Below are 20,800 nucleotides of genomic sequence, written 5' to 3'. Positions count from 1 at the left end.
TAGTCAAAACTCCATTCATACTGAGAAAAAAAAATACTCTCAAGTTCTTTATACCTTTAAGATAGTAATTAGGTCACCAACTGGCCTCCTTTTCTTCAAGACAAATAACCCCAGTTCCTTCTATCCTTCTTCATTGACTCCATTTCCTGACCCTTTAATCACCTTCTAAATAGGATTTATTCCAATTTGTCTGCAACCATTTTCAAATACAGTGTCCCTGAGTGGGCACAATGGACAAATAAAAACATTACCTGTACAGAGGTGAGTGGGAAGGGAGTTTCTCTCCCTCCTTCCAATTTCACTTGAAGCCTTACTCCCCACTAGACCCTCCTCTCCCTATGCTCTAGCTTGAGACCCCAACAGCTTCCACTGGGTTGTGACCTGCAAGTGCAGCCACTCACTCAACAGAACCATCAAATCTTAACTGTGTAATGCATCTAAAATAGAATCAAAAGTCTATGGAGAACATTTGCATGCATTTCTGGGAGGGTTATAAATTCTTACCTGGAAGGCAGTTTGGAAATACGATATAATAATTCTTCTCAGATTTTTAAAGAAAAATCAAGTGTGGGCAAACAGATATGCGGAGATATTCCTTGAAGTATATGGCCAATAATAAAACTGGAAATAGTCTGGATAGTCAATAAAAAGAAAATTGGCCGAATAAACAACAGTATTTCCATCTGACATAATTCCGTGGAGTCATTATGTAGTTAAAAACTACACTATGGGTAAGTATGTTCACTGCACATCAAGGGACAGAGCAGCACATTTAAAAAATTATGTTACAAAACGGAATGCAGGTAAAGCACTTAGGGCTTTGCGTGGCTCTGTAAGTGTGAGCTATCATCATTTGTAACAATGTGATCTGAGGTTTTAGAGAAGCATTCATAAATAATGGAAGAAAATACATTACAACTTCAAGTGGTTATCAATGGGTAGAAGACTTATAGATTTATGTATCTTCCTTCGTGCCTTTCTGAATTTTCTGAAACGTCTGTAATGAACGAGTACTTTCACTTTCATGTTACAAAGGATTCACTTTCATGTTACATGGCCCATCTCTGTCACTTTAGAAAGTCTCCGACAAAGAGCCCTGTGCTGGGGAGTGGGAGGAGCGCCAACCCTACTCTTCATCCTCAAGCTGTGATGGGAGATATTTCTGTTTACATCTCTGGGCTTTGTTTACCCGTTATGGAATAACGTCTGACTTTTTGGGTCAGGGGATCTGTGCTTGTGCTGCCACTGGGGCTAAGAGTTATTCATCATAATAAAAATAGCTCCCCGTCTTCAGCCCATTTGGAGATGCTGGGCATACCCGTGCTCTCACCAGTGGCACCTTACGCACAAGGACATTTACGCTTAGAGTAACAAAATGACTTACACTGAGGCCAGACAGTCAGAAAGTGAGAGAGCTCCAGGCTTTGGATGGGTCTCTCCAACTGCAGGCACAACCTTCCTTAGTGCTAAAACTGCAAAAATCTGCAAAGGCAAAATCAGAATTCATTTTTGGGGACACACGTACGTTTTATTTATTTGCCACTTAATTCTGTGGCTCAATCTGCATAGTCTTTGTCTGTTTCATGTCTTGTACATTCTGCAAGAAGTTAGTGTGCCCAAAACCATCTTATTAGGATTCTGTAGAAATGTATTGAAATGAAATTTTGTCACCTTTTCAAGCTTTTGCTTTTCTGAAGCCTGAACTTCCAGAATCTACCTCTGCTTTCTAGAGATAGGCGATCTCCTGTCTCTGAAGGGCCCTTGTAGATAAATTGCAAGCAAACAGCTCATGTATCAATTCAATATGAAGAAATACACAACTTTTCAAGGAGCCAAATTTATGTATCATTCATCTCTCACAGACAAAGTTCTGTTTTTCACTAAGCTCACCACATGAGCCAGAAAACTACACGTTTTCAATTCAGCCTGGTGCAATTGTGATGCTTGACAAAGAATTAACTTGTGCCCTTTAAAACAATTAAAATAAGGCACATTCATTATCATGCAAGTCACATGAAACTGGTTTTAAAACATAAGTGAAACTTTAAGGACATGGAAGAAAGAATTTCATATATTTTCCATATTCAACATTTTAAAGATTAGGTTTCAGAGTGTCCCAATAATTTTTAAGAGGCAGGATGAAAGTTAATTACAGCATCTGCACATCATCAGCCCGTAGTTAGCATGACTGTGAAAACGGGCCCCTTTGGAGAGCAGGCCTGGTCACACTTCAGGGGTTAGGCTGTTTGCTTTCATTAGAAGGTGGCGGCTCCTACAGTGAAGCTGAAGTCTTCCCCTGGGATTAAAGTGAATTAAATTTCCTAGGGAAAGCTGTGTCGGAAGAATCATACAGAAAGAAGAACACTGTAAATTACCTTGCATTTTCCTCCCTCTGTTACTCAAACATCAATGGTTGTGGGGGAGGGAAATGCACAACTTCAAAGATGAAAGTATTCTATTAGAATAGAGAAAATGTATTCCTCATTGCCTGTGATCTGGGGAGTGAACCTGAAGGTGACTGTATTCGTGATGACAGTCACTCTTTCACTTGCTGAGTGTCCAGTGCCCACCCCCTACCCCCACCTCAGGGCAAGCTGACTGGTCCCAGCTCCCTCACCAGTCCTGAAACACAGGGCTTTCAGACTGACCGCACTATTTCTAATTCTGATCTGAGTCACCTGAAAACTGACCTGTGCGTTCTTTCTGAAGCCACAGTTAGCAACCCTAAAATACCTCCTCATTCTCTCGCATTCCTCCTGCCCTGCCCGTCTTGCTGGGCAGGGCAGAGGGGGAGAAATAATTCATATATAATGAATTATATATGTTTTTATATTCTTGAAACTTTACTAGAATTGATACAATAAATTTTATTCATTCATTTTAGAACTACTTTATGGAGATATCATCGACATACAAAATCTGTACATATTTAATGCATACAACGTGATGCATGAAGTTTGGAGATAAGGATACACCTGTGAAACCATCACCCAGTCTGAGCCACGAATCTATCCATTACCTCCCAGAGTTTTCCTCCCACATTCTTTTTCTTCTCCTCTACTCTTTCCTCTCCTTCTCCTTCCTCTTCTCCTTCTCTTCCCTCTTCCTCTTCTTCTTTTCCTCCTCCTCCTCCTCCTCCGTCTTCAACACTCAACATAAGATTTATTCTCAGCAAATTTTCAGGTATATAATACAGTATTGTTAACTACAGTCTCTATGCTCTATGGTCGATCTCTAGGACTTACTCATTTAGTATGACTGGCACTTCATACTCTGACTAATTAAAGATTACATGAATTACATTTTAAAAGCAGCAGGAAAAAATACTATATGTAAAGCATTGTGAATTGTGGGAAGTGAAGTTCTTGTTCAAAGTGATAATCACTCCTAGTGTTTTAGTTTCATCAATTTATAACCTGCACACATTAGATTTTCTTAAAACAGGCCATAGTGCCTAATTTAACGCTAGTAGGACAGTAAAAAGGACTGAGAAGCAGAAATTCAAACGTCTTCTGTGTTTACTTTGAAGAAATGGAGACTCATGAATTAACTTTGTATTTAAAGGGCCTGGGTTCCGCCCACCCAGCAGAGTGACAGAGTGGAAGTAGGGAGGGGAGCCGTCCTCTGTCCAAGCATTTAATACAGTTCACTGAAGTTGTGTTCAGGGGGTTCAAGCAGAGGCAAGGAACCTTCCTCCAGTGTGTGGCAAAAGACAGTCTTGTAGTTCGGGATGTCACAACCAAGAAACCCTGAGATGCCCCGTCTCCCAGCATTTGCCTTTGGGGTTATGTAGATGGCCCATTGAGACAGATGGGAAGGAAGAGTGTCCATGGATAAAGAGGGTGGTTGTGGTGTTGGGCAGGTGGAAGCTTGTGGGCACATTACTTAGCCGCCCCCCATCCTTGAATTCCTCCTCTGTGAAATGGATATAATAAAAGTGCCTATTTATCTCTGAGTCATTTGTAAAGACTGAAAGAGCTAATTTGTGGAAAGTGCCGAGTACAGTGCCTGGAGCTTCAGTCACCCAATAGATTTTGTTATTTGCTGTCACCTTTAATAACAGTTCTATCATTATTATTTCCACAAACTTGCCACCCTGCTTATCATGTGGGACTGACTTACCCCTTCTCAGAAAGGCTGGAAAAGCGGGCAGTGGCTACACATTTTCTGGCAGGACAGAAACAGGTTCCAGACCTCTGCCCATCCCTTTGTAAAACTTGCCAGCCTTCGTGTGAAGAAGACTCACAATGATTAGCATATTTGTCGAATCTTGTGCCAATATTTTGGGTATGCTACTGTCGTACAATCTGTATTAAAATGCAGTGACTTCTAAAATGCAACACTGCTTATTAAGCCAATAAACCAGAGAATGTTGGCCCAGAAGTGTGTGAAGCTCCAGGATGTGTAGAGAACAGGATTGGGGAACCCAGAAGAAGGGCCATAAGACTTGCTTCCACTTTGCATTTGTGAACAACCCTCTCTTGAAGGTTAGAATGTATCCTTTCAAATATTACCTCGAGGATGTGAAGACCAAGTAAGTCAGTCTATGGAAAGCCCTTAAAATGGTGCCTGGAACCAAGTGCCTGGAAAGGGTTAGTCTTTGTAGCAATAATTGTTCTTCAAATTATCATGATAATTTCTAAGAGTAGTAACAGCAAATTATTCAATCATGGGAGGGAACACCAGACAAGGTTTTCACATTTCAAGCTTTTCCTTGGCAATAAACATCTGCCCCAGAATGAAGCTCTAGATGAGGAATTATGATGCTGGTTCCTCGTTCTGGGCCTGCTGCTTCCAAGCCCATGACCTTGGGATGTCAGCCTAACTTGAGCTTCCCTGTCAGGGAAGTGAGGTGCTTGCAAAGTCATCTTTAGCTTGAGAACGTGCTCTATGATTCCTAAGACATCTAAAGACTTAAAAAAAAACCCAAAAAACAAATTTGTGCTGTGTTTTATGTTTGAAAAGTCTGCATGTAAGTTAGCTGATTTTTTGAAACATAAATGTTTCTGAAGAATTTTTGTATTCATGCAAATGCATGTTTATAAACGCAAACTTTTGGCTGCTCAGCTCTTTTCCTGGACACTTTATGGATGTCAATAAACATAAATTTTTAAAAATCTTGTATTTAACAAGATTTACAAAAGACCCAAATGTGAGCTTTGAGTGATGATGCAGAAGTTCATTTCAGTGCAGTTCTCAGAAATGTTTTAAAGAATTGGTCCCCAAGTTAAATGTCATTAAAAGAAATTCTGTGTAGTCAGCTCCAAATTATTTCCACTTTGCTCTTTTGAATCCATCATGGTCACTCCTCTCAGAGAACTATTTTTCTTCTTTACACTCAACGAGGTCCAGCCTAGTCTTTGGGACTTATTGGCTTCCAAATGCCTCCATGAGGCCTGTCTACACTGCACACCATGCCCTTTGGGCCTCTGATGACACTCCTCTGCCACTGAGCCCAGCCTACCTTCAGAGTCATCTGACCTTCCAAGGCACAGGCCACTCTTGGCTCATCTGGGTGTCTCTTGGCAGGCACTGCCTATTTCTAAGTACCCTCAGTTCCTAGCACCATGACCCACAAAAAGACGGTGCGTTCTTAGGTAAGTCACTTAACCTTTCTCTGCATCATTTTCCTAATATAGTAGAGAATATCAGTACATGCATTGCTGAAAAGATCATGAGATAACATGTGTAAAGCTTTTATCTCGGTACTTAGCTAATTAAATAGTAGAAGTTGTATTAGTAGTAGGAAGAATAAAAATACTAATGAAGGGGCACCTGGGTGGCTCAGAGGGTTAAGCCTCTGCCTTCAGCTCAGGTCATAATCTCAGGGTCCTGGGATCGAGCCCTGCACCCAGCTCTCTGCGCAGCATGGAGCCTGTGTCCCCTTGTCTCTCTCTGCCTTTTCTCCACTGCTTGTGATCTCTGTCAAATAAATTAATTAAATTAAAAAAAAAAAAAAAACGAATGAAAAGGAACATCCAAGAAGGTTTGTGCCAAGCCCCATATTGAACCCTTCCTATGTCGTTTCTTACCCAGCACTGAGAGGCATGTTCTGGTATCACTCTGGTTTTTTTTTTTTTTTTTAAGATTTTATTTATTTTTTTGTCAGAGCAGGAGAGTGAGTGAGAGAAAGAGCATGCGCTGGGGAGCAGCAGGCAGAGGGGTGGGGTTTGATCCCATGATCTTGGGATCATGACCGGAGCTGAAGGCAGGTGCTTAACCAACTGAGCCCCTGGGCATCCCCATCACGCTTATTTTATAGATTCAGGACACAGAGGTTCAGAGAAGTTAAGCAGCAAGCCCAAAGCCCTGCACTGAAGTGACAGAGAGGGACCCGGATCCAGGTGTCTGTGTCCGGAGCTGTGTACCTTATCACTTTATTCACAAAGGCTATGTAACTCTTGGTTTACATCCTTTCTGCTTACAAGTAACAATTTCATCTATTTTCACTCCAGTGGAAAAGACATCTATTGTCAACATTGCATATTCAAGCTGAGTCACTCTGCCAGGTCTGCAGGTGGGGTAGGTACCCCAAAGTCGGTAAGTTTTCTTTTCCAAACTTCTTCATCCCAGTGGGGTCTCCTGAAAGAAGTCCATGGAAAGCAGCTAGTAGCTGAATGGAAATTCTGGGAAGTAGAAACTATCTTCCCATTACGACCAAGGCTGGACAGGGTGAATTCGGCTTTGAAATACACTACTGTAGAAAGAAACTCCCAGGATGTGTCAACTGTTCCAGGACTCAGACATTGACCTTCTGTAGGGTGAAGGCTTTTGAAAGGAAGCAGCTTGCCTCACGCTACCCTGTAGTCCCCAGCCGACTCTGCTTTCCCCTGTGTGCATGTCTTGTTTGCATCCTGTTCACTGTGGGTGGAAGCCCAGCCCTTGTCCCTAGGACACACTTGCTGTGGAATAACAACATTCAGAATGTGCAGGGGCCACTGGGCTGATCTTGCTGCTTTTAGCAGCGGCTCCTGGGTCAGTGCTCAGGGCAGCAAGACCAGCCTTCTCCGTGACTTTAGTCATAACCTCTGGATTCACATGTTTCGGAAATATCCAGATTTTCACTCGAAGACATCCCAAATTCTCAGTGAAAATGCATCCATTTCTGAGAACAGTCAGTGTAAGGCAGCTTGGCACCCTCCTGGAATCATCTCTCAGAGGACAGTGTGAGGAATGCCTGGCGTGGACAGAAAAGGCTAAACGTTATGTTAGTGTGTCAAGATTCAGTCAGCAATACCATGAGCCTCTCAGACTCAAGAGTCATCAGAATAATCTGGATGGCTTGTTAAAAGATTGTGGGGCCTCACACCCTGAGTTTCTGAGTCAGTGGGCTTGGGGTGAGGCCTGACACTCTGCGTTTTTAACACCTTTCTGGGAGATGCTGCTCCCACTGGTTGGGGCCCAGACTGGCAGGCTCGTTGCTGCACAGCAAACTCTCAATTATTGTGTCCTAGAAAGCTCTAAGTGTGGTGGGTTCTGCATCCAAGCTTGGCTTTCTAGACCTGAAGAGGTGTGCAGAGAAATGGTAGATGATATGGAAAAAGGGATCCGTGAAATAATCTCAAGGCTCTAAAATAAAATAAATCAGAGAAAAAAAATGATTGAAATAATCAGGTTAATTGTAAAGAAGAGACCTATATTGGTTCATCAGTGTTTGCACTAGATAAATGTTGATGGGGACTAGGGTGCTCTCTGGATCTCCAGGGGCTGGGGCAACATAACTAGGATTTGCACAGTAAGAAAGACAAAATAGGAATGTTCAGACACTGTCAAGTGCTGAGGGAAAGTGAGAGGTTTTAGTTTCCAAAGAGACTTGGACTTAGATGGTCTGGATTCAATATATGAAATTGCACTGCATACGTTTTCTTGCAACAGATAGATTCTACAGCATCCAACGAGAAATTTGCTTATAGCTCCAAAGCATCCTGGAAGGAGTAAGGATATTAAGTTGCATCAGAACTGGGCCCCTTAGCTTATAGCCCAGTGACCACAACATCTGTGAAAGACAGGCCATTGTCCCTCCTCATGCGAATGCGTTATGGCCGCTTCACCAAACCAGACAAGAATCCCCTCGATTCAAATTATGGTGGCTGGTGAGGAACAGAAATCCAAGCCTTGCAGAGAGTACCTTTAAGATGTTCTTTGACTTCTGGGGTTCCTTGGTGGCTCAGTCTGCCTTTGGCTCAGGTCATGATCTCAGGGTCCCAGGATCGAGTACTGCATCGGGCTCTCTGCTCAGCAGGGAGCCTGCTTCCCCTTCTCTCTCTGCCTGCCTCTCTGCCTGCTTGTGATCTCGCTCTCTGTGTCAAATAGATAAATAAAATCTTTTTAAAAAAAGATGTTCTTTGACTTTTTAAAATAGTCTGCTTGTAATTGTCCATTCAAACAGTCAACTGCAGGGAAGTCCGTGACATAGTAAATGTTTTTATTTCTGCTCCACACTTATTTCCAGTTGAAAGTTTGTTTGCAGGTGCTTGATGCTACCATTTGATTTTCAATGATTAAAACATTCCAAGATTTCTTCCATAAATATTTTATACTATAGACATATTTAAGTTATATATTAAAATCCACTTCAGCTATGGACTTTGATGGGGCACCTGGGGGGACTTGGCTAAGCATCTGCCTTTGGCTCGGGTCATAATCCCTGGGGTCCTGGGATGGAGTCCCACATCAGACTTTCAGCTCCGAGGGGAGTCTGCTTCTCCCTCTCCCTCTGCACCTCTCCTCCTCTCCCTCATGCTCTCTCTCTCCCCCTCTCAAATAAATAAATACAATCTTTAAAAAACACACAAAACTATGGACTTTGACATGCTTCTATTGGATCAAAAAATTCTCACCTTCTTGGGGAGAAAGGAAGCACAGTGGATATAATTACCACTGTTAATGATAAATACTAATAGTATTTTTGATGTTGGAAATTAACAAAAGATTACAGATAAACATCAAAGTGAAAATGAGATATTTTTAAAAATTCTCTGATGTACTTGGCTAGGAAAAGGTTGCTTTGGGATGAGTTTGGCTGAACTGTACCACACAGAGAACAAAAGTTTCCTTTTCAGTTATCTCAAGATGAATTTGTGCATGTACACAAACCACATAGGTCATAGAGAAAAATGTCTTTCTTGAAGAGGCGGTGACGAAAATGAATCTTTGTTGCTACTGTTGGGTGTGTGAGTACGCAAATCCTTTTGTGTACTCACACACATACACAGAAACACATTGCATGGATTTATAACGCTTTGAAAGAATTGCCTTAAGATAATGGTAGTTGGGATTTTAGAAAAAGTGAGAACACTAACTGGAAAAATATATTTATAGATCTTTACTAGATATGAGAGAAATTTGGGGAAAGTTCAAAGTTCATATCTACTGAAAGGCTAGGTATCTCTTAACTGCTGGCAAGAATAAACACTTTTAATTTATATATGTAAAAAATACATATATATAATATGTATGCATTTAAAAGTGATTATTCTTATCAAAGCTTAATATATTATAGATAATAATTATATTACTATATATATATATATATTACATATATAAATATATATATATTATTAGAACTATAGTTTTGTTTTAAGAACGGAGAGTGTGGGGGCTCCTGAGTGGCTCAGTGGGTTAAAACCTCTGCCTTCAGCTCAGGTCATGAACTCGGGGTCCTGTGATCGAGCCCCGCATCGGGCTCTCTGCTCAGCGGGGAGCCTGCTTCCCCCTCTCTCTCTCTGTCTGCCTCTCTGCCTACTTGTGATCTCTGTCAAATAAATAAATAAAATCTTTAAAAAAAAAAAAAAAGAACAAGAAGTGTGTGACCGTTACCCATGTGACTCAAAGTGTTGCCTTAGACCACCAGCACCGGGAACAGCGTTGCCTGGGAATTTGTTAGAAATTCAGCCATGTCTCAGACCCACTGAAGCAGAATCTGCATTTTAACAAGATCCTTGGGTGATATGTATGCTTTTTTTTTTTTTTTTAAGATTTTATTTATTTATTTGAGAGAGAGAGAGTGAAAGAGCAGGGGGAGCAGAAGGCAGAGGGAGAAGCAGGCTCCCCGCTGAGCAGGGAGCCCAATGTGGGACTCGTTTCCAGGATCCTGAGATCAGGACCTGAACCTAAGGCAGATGCTTAACTGACTGAGCCACCTAGGTGCCCCAATTTGTATGCTTTTAAAATAATGAATATTTAAGAATCCCTAGTCAAAATTACCAGTATTTTTTTATGTATTGTTTTCCAGAGGATAGTAAACCTGTCTGCTGATTTAAACCAAGTTTTAATTCTTTGATACATACAAACTACATCTGATTGTTCTAAAAGTTCTAAGCACATTTTAAGGTTCCAATCAGATATCAAAACTATTCAGTAATCATGAAAATTTTTAAGGAAACAAGAGGCAGTATGTCTCTTTATTATACCAGGCATATAATCAAGAAAAACATAAACATTGTTCAATATAAGACCATAGTAGTATATTATTTAATATGTATTTTAAATCTGAAATGATAAGGCACCTTAATTGCATATGATATATTTATAAAACTGTGAAAGTCAATCATTATTTTAAAAATGAATTAAACATTTCTCTTAAAAAAAAAAAAGTTGGACAACAGATGTTGGAGAGAATGCGGAAAAAGAGGAACCCTCCTACACTCTTGGTGGGAATGTAAGTTGGTGCAGCCCCTCTGGAAAACAGTATAGAGGTTTCTCAAAAATTGAAAACAGAGCTACCCTACGACCCAGCAATCGCACTATGGGGTATTTACCCTAAAGATACAAACGTAGTGATCCGAAGGGGTATGTGCACCTGAATGTTTATAGCAGCAACGTCCGCAATAGCCAAACTATGGAAAGAACCTAGATGTCCATCAACAGATGAATGGATATAGAAGATATGGTATATATACACAGTGGAATACTATGCAGCCATCAAAAGAAATGAAATCTTGCCATTTGCGATGACGTGGATGGAACTAGAACTGAGCGAAATAAGTCAATCAGAACTATATGTTGAATGAAATAAGTCAATCAGAGAAAGAAAATTATATGATCTTTCTGATATGAGGAATTTGAGAGTCAGGGCAGGGGGTTGTAGGGGATAGGGAAGGAAAAAAATGAAACAAGCTGTTATTGGGGGGAGACAAACAGTAAGAGACTTTTTTTTTTTAGAATTTAAGGTTTTTTTTTTTTTTTTTAATAAACATGTAATGTGTTTTTATCGCCAGGGGTACAGGTCTGTGACTTGCCAGGTTTATACACTTCACAGCACTCATCATAGCACATACCCTCCCCAATGTCCATATCCCCACCACCCTCTCCTGTCCCCACTCCCCCCAGCAACCCTCAGTCTGTTTTTTGAGATTGAGTCTTTTATGGTTTGTCCAGTAGGAGACTCTTAATCACAAGAAACAAACTGAGGGTTGCTGGGGGGAGGGTGGGGAGGTAGGGAGAGGGTGGCTGGGTGATGAACATTGGGGAGGGTATGTGCTATGGTGAGTGCTGTGAAATTTGTGATCCTGGTAATTCACAGACCTGTACCCCTGGGGTAAATAATACATTACATGTTAATAAAAAATAATAATTAAAAAAAGAACAAGAGCTTTCTAATTTTGAGAGAACGAATAATAAATATAATAAAACATGAGAATTCTTTTTAAAAATAAATAAATAAATAAAAATTTAAAAAGTTTGAAAAATCTCCCAGATACTTTATTGGCAATAAACATGTTCATTTCTCATCTGCTCTTTTAAACTTTTTGTTTAAATCCTGCTTTAAATTCTGGAGGGACCTAAGACAGTTCCTCCTTGTCAAGTCAAGTGAGTGATCCCCCCTTCCTGAACTTAGCTCTTTAATTTAGGTTTCTAGGGAAAGAGGTGCTCTGCCTCCCCACTCCAACTCATTCATCCCTTTTTAACAGCAGGAAACAAGGTTGTTGCTATAAAGTAAAAAATTAAAGGAGAAAGGAGACAAAATCCTGGATAATCACAGCCTGGATAATTAGCCTTGACTAAGGATTCTGCTAAGGTAATTGAACTGTCTTAGTTAACATAATCTCTTTGGTAGCTAAACATGTTTATCATATGGAGTAAGATGATCTGGTAGCTTAGGACTATTGGTGATATGAATGTTTTCCATAATGCATCTAGTTTTTTGCCAAGTTAATGTTATTGAACACATATATGCATTCATATATGTATACATTCATACACAGACAGAAATGTATACGTATATGTTGAGACAGGTACACATTTCCTAATAAGTAACTTCACAGAAACAAAGAAGTTTTGTAGGAAACCACAGAAATATGCCCAAATCTTCACAACTTAAAGTAAACAGTAAGGACACATCATAGTTGAATTGAAAAAGATCTTAGCTGAAATCAGGTGTTTTAAAAACAGGGTCAAGTGGTGCCTGGATGGCTCAGTTGATTAAGCGACTGCCTTCAGCTCAGGTCATGATCCCAAGGAGCCCTGCGTTGGGCTCCCTGCTTAGCAGGGAGTCCGCTTCTCCCTCTCCCTCTGCTGCTCTGACTGCTTGTGCTCTCTCTTGCTCTTTCTGTCAAATAAATAAATAAAATCTTAAAAAAAAAAGGGGGGGGGTCAAAAGCAACCCTTTAGTATTTGTAGGACCATTATATTTTAAGTAAATTATATAAAATTCTAAAATAATAAATGAAGGAAAAGTGTGTATAACGAGTGCCCTCATATTATGGCACTACAATATTGCACTGTGCCCCCCCTGGGCCTTGGCGCCAAAGCAGGGAAATGCTTGGTAAAGAGCATGTTAAAGACAAACTTCTGTTACCCAGAACCATGTCGACAGTCACACCACTTGTAATTTTAAACAGGAAGCTTTGTCTTCGTTGTAGAACTACAACTGGGTGACGGTAACATGTTCTAAGTCATTTGCCTCCAGCCCCTCTCCAGGGGAGGGATTGCAGGCAGCCTGTGCAGGGAAGGGGACAGCCTAAGCTTGGGAAAACCCAGGTTTGGATCCTGACTCTACCCTGGAGCTCCGTGGCCTTGAACAAATTTCTTAGCCTCTCTTCGCCTTCATTTTCTTACCTGTAAAACTGTGTTCTTGTGACTCCAGCAATAAAGCAGATAAAGGGGCCTGGCACACAACATAGGGTGAAAAGCAGTACATATTATAACGATTATAGTTCTTACTATTATGCAAATATGCAAATGGACTACCATTTCTACAAAGTCAGTATTTATTGCTTTACAAGCTCCGTATGGATATTTCCCAGTCCATGTCCAAACCAACTTACCTTAGTCATTGCTCACAAGGAGATGCTATCAAGTTTCATATCATTAAAAACAAACAGACCCATCGTTTCCAATCTACCAACTCCATCAAATGTTTAAAAGACATTTTTAAAAGGCATCAAGTTGATTAGATTGGTCGTATGGTGGTAGGTATTAAAAACCCTTTCCCACTTCTGCAGTATTTTAGTCCCTCTCGTGCTCCCGTAAGTAACCTAGGAGAGGAGACCCAGATTTCAGTATGGTATTTAGTTACACTTGTGCTACGTACGAAGGGGCTTTGGAAAGACGGCATCAGCACGCATGTTGCCAGAATGCTCCTGAGACCGCCACAGGCATAACATTTGGGACAAACCAATGAGGTTAAATTATGACAAATGATTCACCCACAGACCCTGAAATACTGGTTTTACCACCATCTGAATGGGCTTAGTTAATGTCCCGTCCAGAAATTCTTCCATTGGTTGTACAGACAGAACTGTACGTCCACGGCAAATGGAGGGAAGGTCTCTGCATACAGAACATCTGTCCGTACTAATAGAAATGATGCTCAGACACAAGGACTTTGCAATATATTTAAAATTCATTCTTCAGTGTCAATTCTTGACTAACTCTTTGCTCTCTGAAAACAGGCAATACAGTTTTTATTGCATGTAAGTTGTTTTTTGGTGAAAAGGAGGAAAAAGGAATTCAAAGTTAGCTTTCCATGAACAGCCACAAGGTCATTCTGCTTGTGAACTTACATAATATAGCTAACATATATCACAGTCAGATACACGGGTTATGCACTCACAAACTTAATCATTAAAATAGGAGACCACCTGTCTCAAATGCACTTTGCACCACAGACAATATGAATCAGAAATATTTGGTCTACAATATTTAATTCTATTTGTCTCAATCAAGAATCACTAGTAATACATTCTTAGATATAGAGAGACAGGAAAGTGATGTTTTTCATATTTTGTGATAGCTTCACATCGATTTATTTTTCAGAATATACTAAAATAAATGTAACCTACTTTTAAGAGCTGTTATTAAATTTTTTTCTTTTGCTTCGTGAAAACAATCAGACTGTGACGTGGAGACTAGACTGGTGTGTCTAATCAGTCGAACTTCATATGCAGATCAAACAAATGTCATAATTCACTTTAGAGACCCATTGAAAACCTATATGGAAAATGGACTCTTTTGATTCTGGATTTATGTGGCAACATTTGAAACTAGTGGTCGAGCTAACACAGGCAACCATGCAGAAAGTTACAACATTCATAGAAATACCAAAGTATTTCTTGTGAGCAATAATTGCTCAAAGCAAAGAAAGAACAAATAAGAATGGGCACACGGTTTCCGTGTTGGAACTTATTACTGAGTTCATGTTAATAAAACCAGGTCTCTTCCAAACATAATCATGTAAACTATTGGTGTAGGCTTGAAAGAGATTATTTATATTCAGTAAGGTACATGCAGTGCTGAAAATCTCCCCTGGCGTTAAAAAAAAAAAAAAAAAAAAAGTCTGGAAAAAGTCATTTCTCCTCCCTTTTTCTCCATAGCTCAATTTTATGTTAAAGTCCAAGTAAAAACTCTCTAGGACCAGTTTACTTTTTATAACATCATGGCCATATCATATACTTTCTTCCCCCGCCCCATGACCAAATCCTCTGAGTAAAGTATAAAACAAAAAACCTGACTCCAAGTAAAACAGAAAACAAAACCCCTAAACGAAACAAAATAATCTTGAGCAAAGAACTCAGTCATTTTTTTTTCTTTTTTTTAAGGTTGAAAACACTGGCGACATTATTTTCACTTCACTCACTTGACTCCTCTACAATGCTAAGTGCTCCCGTGGCTCGAGAGAGAATCCGAGAGAAAGAATTTAAGGTTAAGGACAGCGTCTCAACCATTTGGCCAGGCAGTGGAAGTGCTTGGTAAATGCAGAACGGAGTGGGCAGGGTGCCCTCCTAAGGGGGAACGCTGCTACACATCGCTGGGTGACCGTGCTCTCTGTGAGAGGCTAGAGGGGATGCAGCCGCAGCAAATAAGACAGAGGGCTTTCTGGATCTCTTGGTTTCTGAAAGCGTATATGACAGGGTTGATGATGGAGTTGTAGGTGGCGGGCAGGAGGGTGGCGTAGGTGTAGATGGAGGGGTAGGTGTAATCAGCTATCAAGGAATAGAGGGTGAAAGGCATCCAGCAAGCAGCAAAGGTCCCCAGAATGATGGCCAGGGTGGAGACCCCCTTCCGGGTGGTCACATAGTGGGACGTGGCCAGGAAGTGATGCTGCAGGGCTATCTGGTGGGCGTGCCTCATCACAATCTTGCAGATTTGGATGTAGAGCTGAAGCATGAGCGCAAACATGAAGAGGAAGGAGACGGAGAGGATGGCCGCGTTGTTCTTGGTGAGAGGTCTGACCACGCTGCAGGTGGACTCGTCTCTGAGGCAGTTCCAGCCCATGACAGGCAGCAGTCCCAGGCAGATGGAGGTCCCCCAGAGCATAATGAGCATGACATAGGTGAATGTGACCGTCCTCTCCGAGTGGTATGTCAGAGCGTAATACAGGGAGAGGTAGCGGTCAACAGTGATAGCCAGCAAGCTGCAGACAGAGGCAGAGAAAGAGGCGACAATGAGTCCGATTGTGACCAGCTTGGTGGCTTCTGACTGAAGCAGGTAGGCAAAAACAAAATTGATGATGAGTCCGATGCCGGCCAGCAAGTCTGCAAGAGCCAGGCTGCCTATCAGCAGGAACATGGGTGCTCGCAGGCTGGGGTTATGGAAGATGATAAGGACCACAATGGCATTTTCACAGGAGATGAGGGTTCCTGAGGTACACAAGACAATGTCCCAGGGGTTGACAACGAGCTCTGGCTCCGGCTCTACAACAGGAACCTGGGAGGAGACGGCCGCCGAGACGTTCTCCGAAGCGCCAGCATCTAAATAATCCCGAGGCAGCCCGCTTAAATTGACCTTCAGGTCTTCATTCATTTTAACCCCCGTCCTCTTCAACGAAAAGACAGGCTTTTTAATGTTTAGACACAGCAGAGTGACAATCCAAGATCATGCAAAAAACACATAAACAGAAAGCCAGCCCCTACTCAGACACTACCATCAAACGCCACGAGCTTCATGAATTATAAAGTGTTATGGAATAAAACAAAAGGCAAAGTCTCCGTGGTTTCAAACCCACGACCACAAATGCCGTTTGGCGCTGGGGACAACACAGGATAGGACTTGAAGCGCGAGTGAGACAGGCACACACGGAACCGCGGCGGTCTGTTTGCTAAAGTGCTGGGAACGCACATCTGAAAAGCACATCCTGCATGCTGGAAAAGAACCACTGTTTGACATCTGGGCTGCTGCGCCGCAGCGACAAGTCGCGAGCCGGGGGCCGCCATCCTCGATGGAATATTTAAATCGCCTATTTCCATCGAGCCCCCCCCCCCCACACTCCAAAACAATCCTTCGCGCGCGTGCACACACACTCACACACACACACTCCCCCAGCCAGAACAAAGAGGGGTCCCAGACGTCCCCCGTGTGCACAGGGCAGTCTGGCCAGGGTCACAAAAGGCAGGTGTGTGCACTGGGGGTGTGGAGACAGACAGACAGACACACGCGCATGCACTGCAGCCGCTTCCCCGGCGGGGACGGGCGGAGGACGTGAGGGGACAGACACGGCGCCCGGACAGGGGGCGCGCGGGGGCGGGGGGTCATCGAGGGGGTCACCTTGGCGCGCCCAGGCCGAGGGGGGTCCTCCGGTGCTTCCGAAGCGCGCGGGCTACTCGTGTCGCCTGTCCGCGCCAGGGCCCGCGGCGGCGAGGGGCGGCGGCCGCGCCCGGGAGTGGGCGGGAGGGCGCGGGGCGCGCGCTCGGCGCCAGGTGAGCTGCGGGCGGCAGGTGAACGGCGGGATCGGCTCGCGTGCCCGGTTCTCCCCGCCGCGCGCCCGCCAGCCCGCCCACCCGGCCCACACGCTCCCCGCGCGCGCGCCCCCGCCCCCGCGCCAGCCCGCCCGTGCGCGCCCGGCTGCCCGCCCGCGGGAGCCCCGGGAGGCCGGCGCGCGCCCCCACGGGTCGGGGCGCACCGGCCGGCGAGGGCGGACCGCGAGCAGCTAGAGCCCCCCACCTCTTCTGGAGGCGGAGATCTGCACCCTCGCGCTCCCAGCCTGCGACCCCGCGTCCCACCCCAGCTGGCGGTCTGGGGCTTGCACTGGGGCGGGGGCAGAGGCTCACCGCCTGAGAACCCGATGACCTATTTCATTCCTGAGGTCTCCCTGGGGAGTCCCAGTCTCTAGCGACCTGATTCTCCAAGACTTTCCTACACTGCCACATCCATAGCCAAAAGAACTGCTTAGGGTGGCGTCCGGGATTAGCAGTAGGGATGCAGGGTGAGCAAGTGGGGGCGGGGGGGTGTTGATCTTTAACGCAGCAAAATGATTGGCCAGCTATTTTAGAATTGCCATTGACCACACCGCATCCTGATCCCCAAGGGGTTCCTTTCCTTAGGTGTGTCTTAGATCTGGCTCGTTATTACTGTTCCCCTGGAACATTTGCTTAACTGCATTTAAGGTGCTGTTATGTGAATCATCATTATCATCAAACTGGACTTATTAAGTGCTCCTTGAGCTGTGTATTGAAATGGAAATCATTTACTGAGTTTCTGCAGAAGCATCCTGCAGATGCTGGCCAAAACCCATTCATTTAAGTACTGAAGGAGCAATGTTAATTTATTTTTTCATTTTAACGCTTCAGTAGGTTCTAAGATTAAGAAACTGATAAGCCGTCTGCTGTTATGAGCTCATGTCTCCTCTGGATACAAAACCTAGGGCACCTAGGAGATCTTAAGTTTAAGAATGATCTCCAGCTTAAGGATGGGAGAAAACAAGGCATGGTGTTGGGGTTTTTCTTTTCAGCAGTGAAGGTTTTCCTGACTGCCTTTCTCCACGATCACAGAATGGGTCCTGTATGAGTAGAGATGGGCCACAGAACACAGAACCCTTCCTACTGCGATATCAACCTCTGGCCATCCTACCTCCCCCTGATGCTCATGGTCATTTCTCACCCCAGCCCTGAAGATTCATCAACCCTTGACTTCTCTTGTCCCATTTCCTTCCATCCAGGAGCTCCTGCCTCCCCCTGCAGGCCAGTTCTCAACTACAGATCAGTAGTTCCGGGGTGGGGCCCAGCCTGCCTTTCCAAACCTCTGTCCCAGAGATCCCGCTCCTTGTCCATGGACTACACTTTGAAAAGCAAGGTTCTTGTACCTGGTGGGGAGGCATCAGACACCTGTACCTGCCAAGAACCATGCTAATTGCTGGAGCACATATTCAGTATGATGTGATCTTTTACTCACAGGCCTGGATGTGTGGTGGGGACAGACGCATAGAAAGGAGCAGTAATACAGGCAGCAAATGCTGTAATGAAGGGACGTATATGTTCTTGTCAGTTTCTCCCTGATGAATCAAAGGAAGGCTTGAAAAATCGTTGTTTGAACATGTATATAGCGGTTTTAGCATGGTACAGTTCAAACTACCTGCTAACACTTCGGAGGCTCACATGGGCACTGCGGCTCAGGGCAGGCAAATGTGCGGTGCTGGGCAGACACTATTTGAGTCAATAACACGGAGACAGGCCCTGCCCTCCGGAGCTGACAGTGGTGGAATGCACTCCCTCTTTAATGTGCTTGGGAAAGGGTGCGGGAGGCAAGGAGATGCAAGCATTGGGAAGAGAAAAGGTAATGAAGTGGTTGTGTTTTCTTGCGGGTGGTATCTGGAGTTAAAGGAAGAAACTGAGGGACCTTCCCCCCGGGGCTGGATACGGCCACACGGCAGCGTTGAGGGGCTACGGCTGGGTCCTCCAGATTGCCAACATCAGCTGTGCATTCACAGTTCTGCTCTGTTATGCCTTCACCTTGAGTGATGACTTGTAACAAAACAAACAAAAAAAATTTAAACTTTACTGCAAATTCTACATTTATTTGTATATTTGTTAGGACTTTTGTTGCCAAGGGGGCAGCAATCCAGTTCAAACTAACTTAATTCAAAAATGGGTATTCTTCCTGACATAGCGTGGTGGGGGAAGAGCCTGGAGTGACTCCTGGAAAAGGAGAAGCTACAGTAACAGAACTCTGTGTGCCGAGGCTCCCAGTCAGTCCCCATCTCTGGCTTATTTCATGTCTTTGCTCCTCTGTGCTCACCAGCCTCAAACTGACCTTTCCTAGACAAGTGTCTCCCAAGCAGCCGTGAAAGTGGCCCCGTCTTCCTAGCTGGAAAGAGGTGTTCCCCTGAAGAACTCTGGCCCAGCCTGCTGTGTGTGCCCAGCTCTGAACCGACCTGATGGGATGGCATGAATCTGTTGGCAAAGCATACATAGAGTCCTGCAGGGGTGCGGCTCCATCTGAACCTTGCTGAATGGGCACTTACCCACAGGAAAAGTGAAGTGGGAAGCCAGGGGGCCTCTGCAGCTTGGAATCTGGTGGGCAGATCAGGAGGGTTTGCATGGGTCATAAGGTAGTGGTCTGCAAGGCTGCATTCTCAGTTCCTCCACCCTCCATCATAGGACACTGGAGCAGATGCCTTCAGTAGGTGAGGTTTCCTGTCTTTTCATCATTTACCGTTTTGTTGCTTTTTTTTTTTTTTTTTAAATGTAGCTTTGGCCAGAAACCTTAATCGCAACCTGGCATTTTCACAACCTATACTAACAATTACTGTTTTCTGTGAGAAAGGCTGTGTGCCCATCGTAAATGCACACAAGGTCTTTGCTAAATTGGACGCTGTACCCACATTTCCTGGCTCTTCCTTGGGAATGAATTTACAGATTGTGGGGCTATCCCAGATTACCAGCTGGAGCAAGTCATAAACGGAGCCAGGGCTGTATGGAGGACGTGGTGTCTTTGTCCAAATGTTGCTGGTCAGTTTCTCCACTGCCTGTGTTAATGACCGCGCATCAGTTTCTATGTATTTGATTAACTATTGTGCTAATTGGAACCAAGATGAGCTGTACCTACTTCCAAGACTTATATCACACCTGAGAATAAAACAGACTTCAAATTAAAGTTTAATTTTTATTTCTTTCTCTAACTTACAGCAAGATTTTTTTACAGTACAGTCTACATGTAGGAACTGCATGTTTCACAAACGTACAGGTTGAGGCAGGGATGCCAAATGAATTTATTGATGCCGTCTCTAACCATCCTGAGAAATAGTATATCACTACTGCCCCAAAGCAGTCCTTCTGCCTCCACTTCTGTTATTATCCCCACTAGGAAAAGGAAACCACTGTGCTCAAGTTTAATGCCGTAGATTGGATTTACCTGTTTTTGAACACTCCATAAAGGGAATCACACAGTATGTATGCTGCTGTGTCTGACTTCTTTCACTCAACATTATTTCTGTGAGATTTATTGATCTGTTATGCGGATTAAGAGTTGATTCGTTTTCCTTGCTCTGTAGTATTTATCACATACTGTGCCATAATTTCTTAATCCATTCTCCTACTGGTCACTTTGTGTTGCTGTCTGGTTTTGGCTATCGTGAAGAAAACCA

At 43.5% G+C, this 20,800-nt stretch overlaps 1 protein-coding gene across 2 annotated transcripts; it reads right to left on the bottom strand.

The window, feature by feature from the left end:
* Nucleotides 1–13,824: 13,824 nt before the first annotated feature.
* On the bottom strand, nt 13,825–17,248 carry GPR12 (G protein-coupled receptor 12). Of its 2 annotated transcripts, none has more exons than XM_059144572.1 (2): nt 16,987–17,248; nt 13,825–16,260 (listed from the first exon to the last, which is right to left on the bottom strand). In XM_059144572.1, exon 2 carries the CDS (start codon nt 16,243–16,245, stop codon nt 15,241–15,243), a length of 1,005 nt encoding a protein of 334 aa, XP_059000555.1. In that variant the 5' UTR covers nt 16,246–16,260; nt 16,987–17,248; the 3' UTR covers nt 13,825–15,240. The 2 variants fall into 2 exon arrangements, with proteins under 2 accessions (XP_059000555.1, XP_059000556.1); XM_059144573.1 differs by having other exon boundaries at nt 13,825–15,856.
* Nucleotides 17,249–20,800: the final 3,552 nt, after the last annotated feature.

Source organism: Mustela lutreola, chromosome 13 (assembly GCF_030435805.1).
Source record: "Mustela lutreola isolate mMusLut2 chromosome 13, mMusLut2.pri, whole genome shotgun sequence".
Taxonomy (NCBI): domain Eukaryota; kingdom Metazoa; phylum Chordata; class Mammalia; order Carnivora; family Mustelidae; genus Mustela; species Mustela lutreola.
The sequence above is the reverse complement of the archived record's forward strand: the minus strand, read 5'-3'. Positions and strand labels throughout refer to the sequence as shown.

Excerpts from the sequence above, each read along its gene's own strand:
- GPR12 (XM_059144572.1), bottom strand. The coding sequence starts at position 16,245 with ATGAATGAAGACCTGAAGGTCAATTTAAGCGGGCTGCCTCGGGATTAT.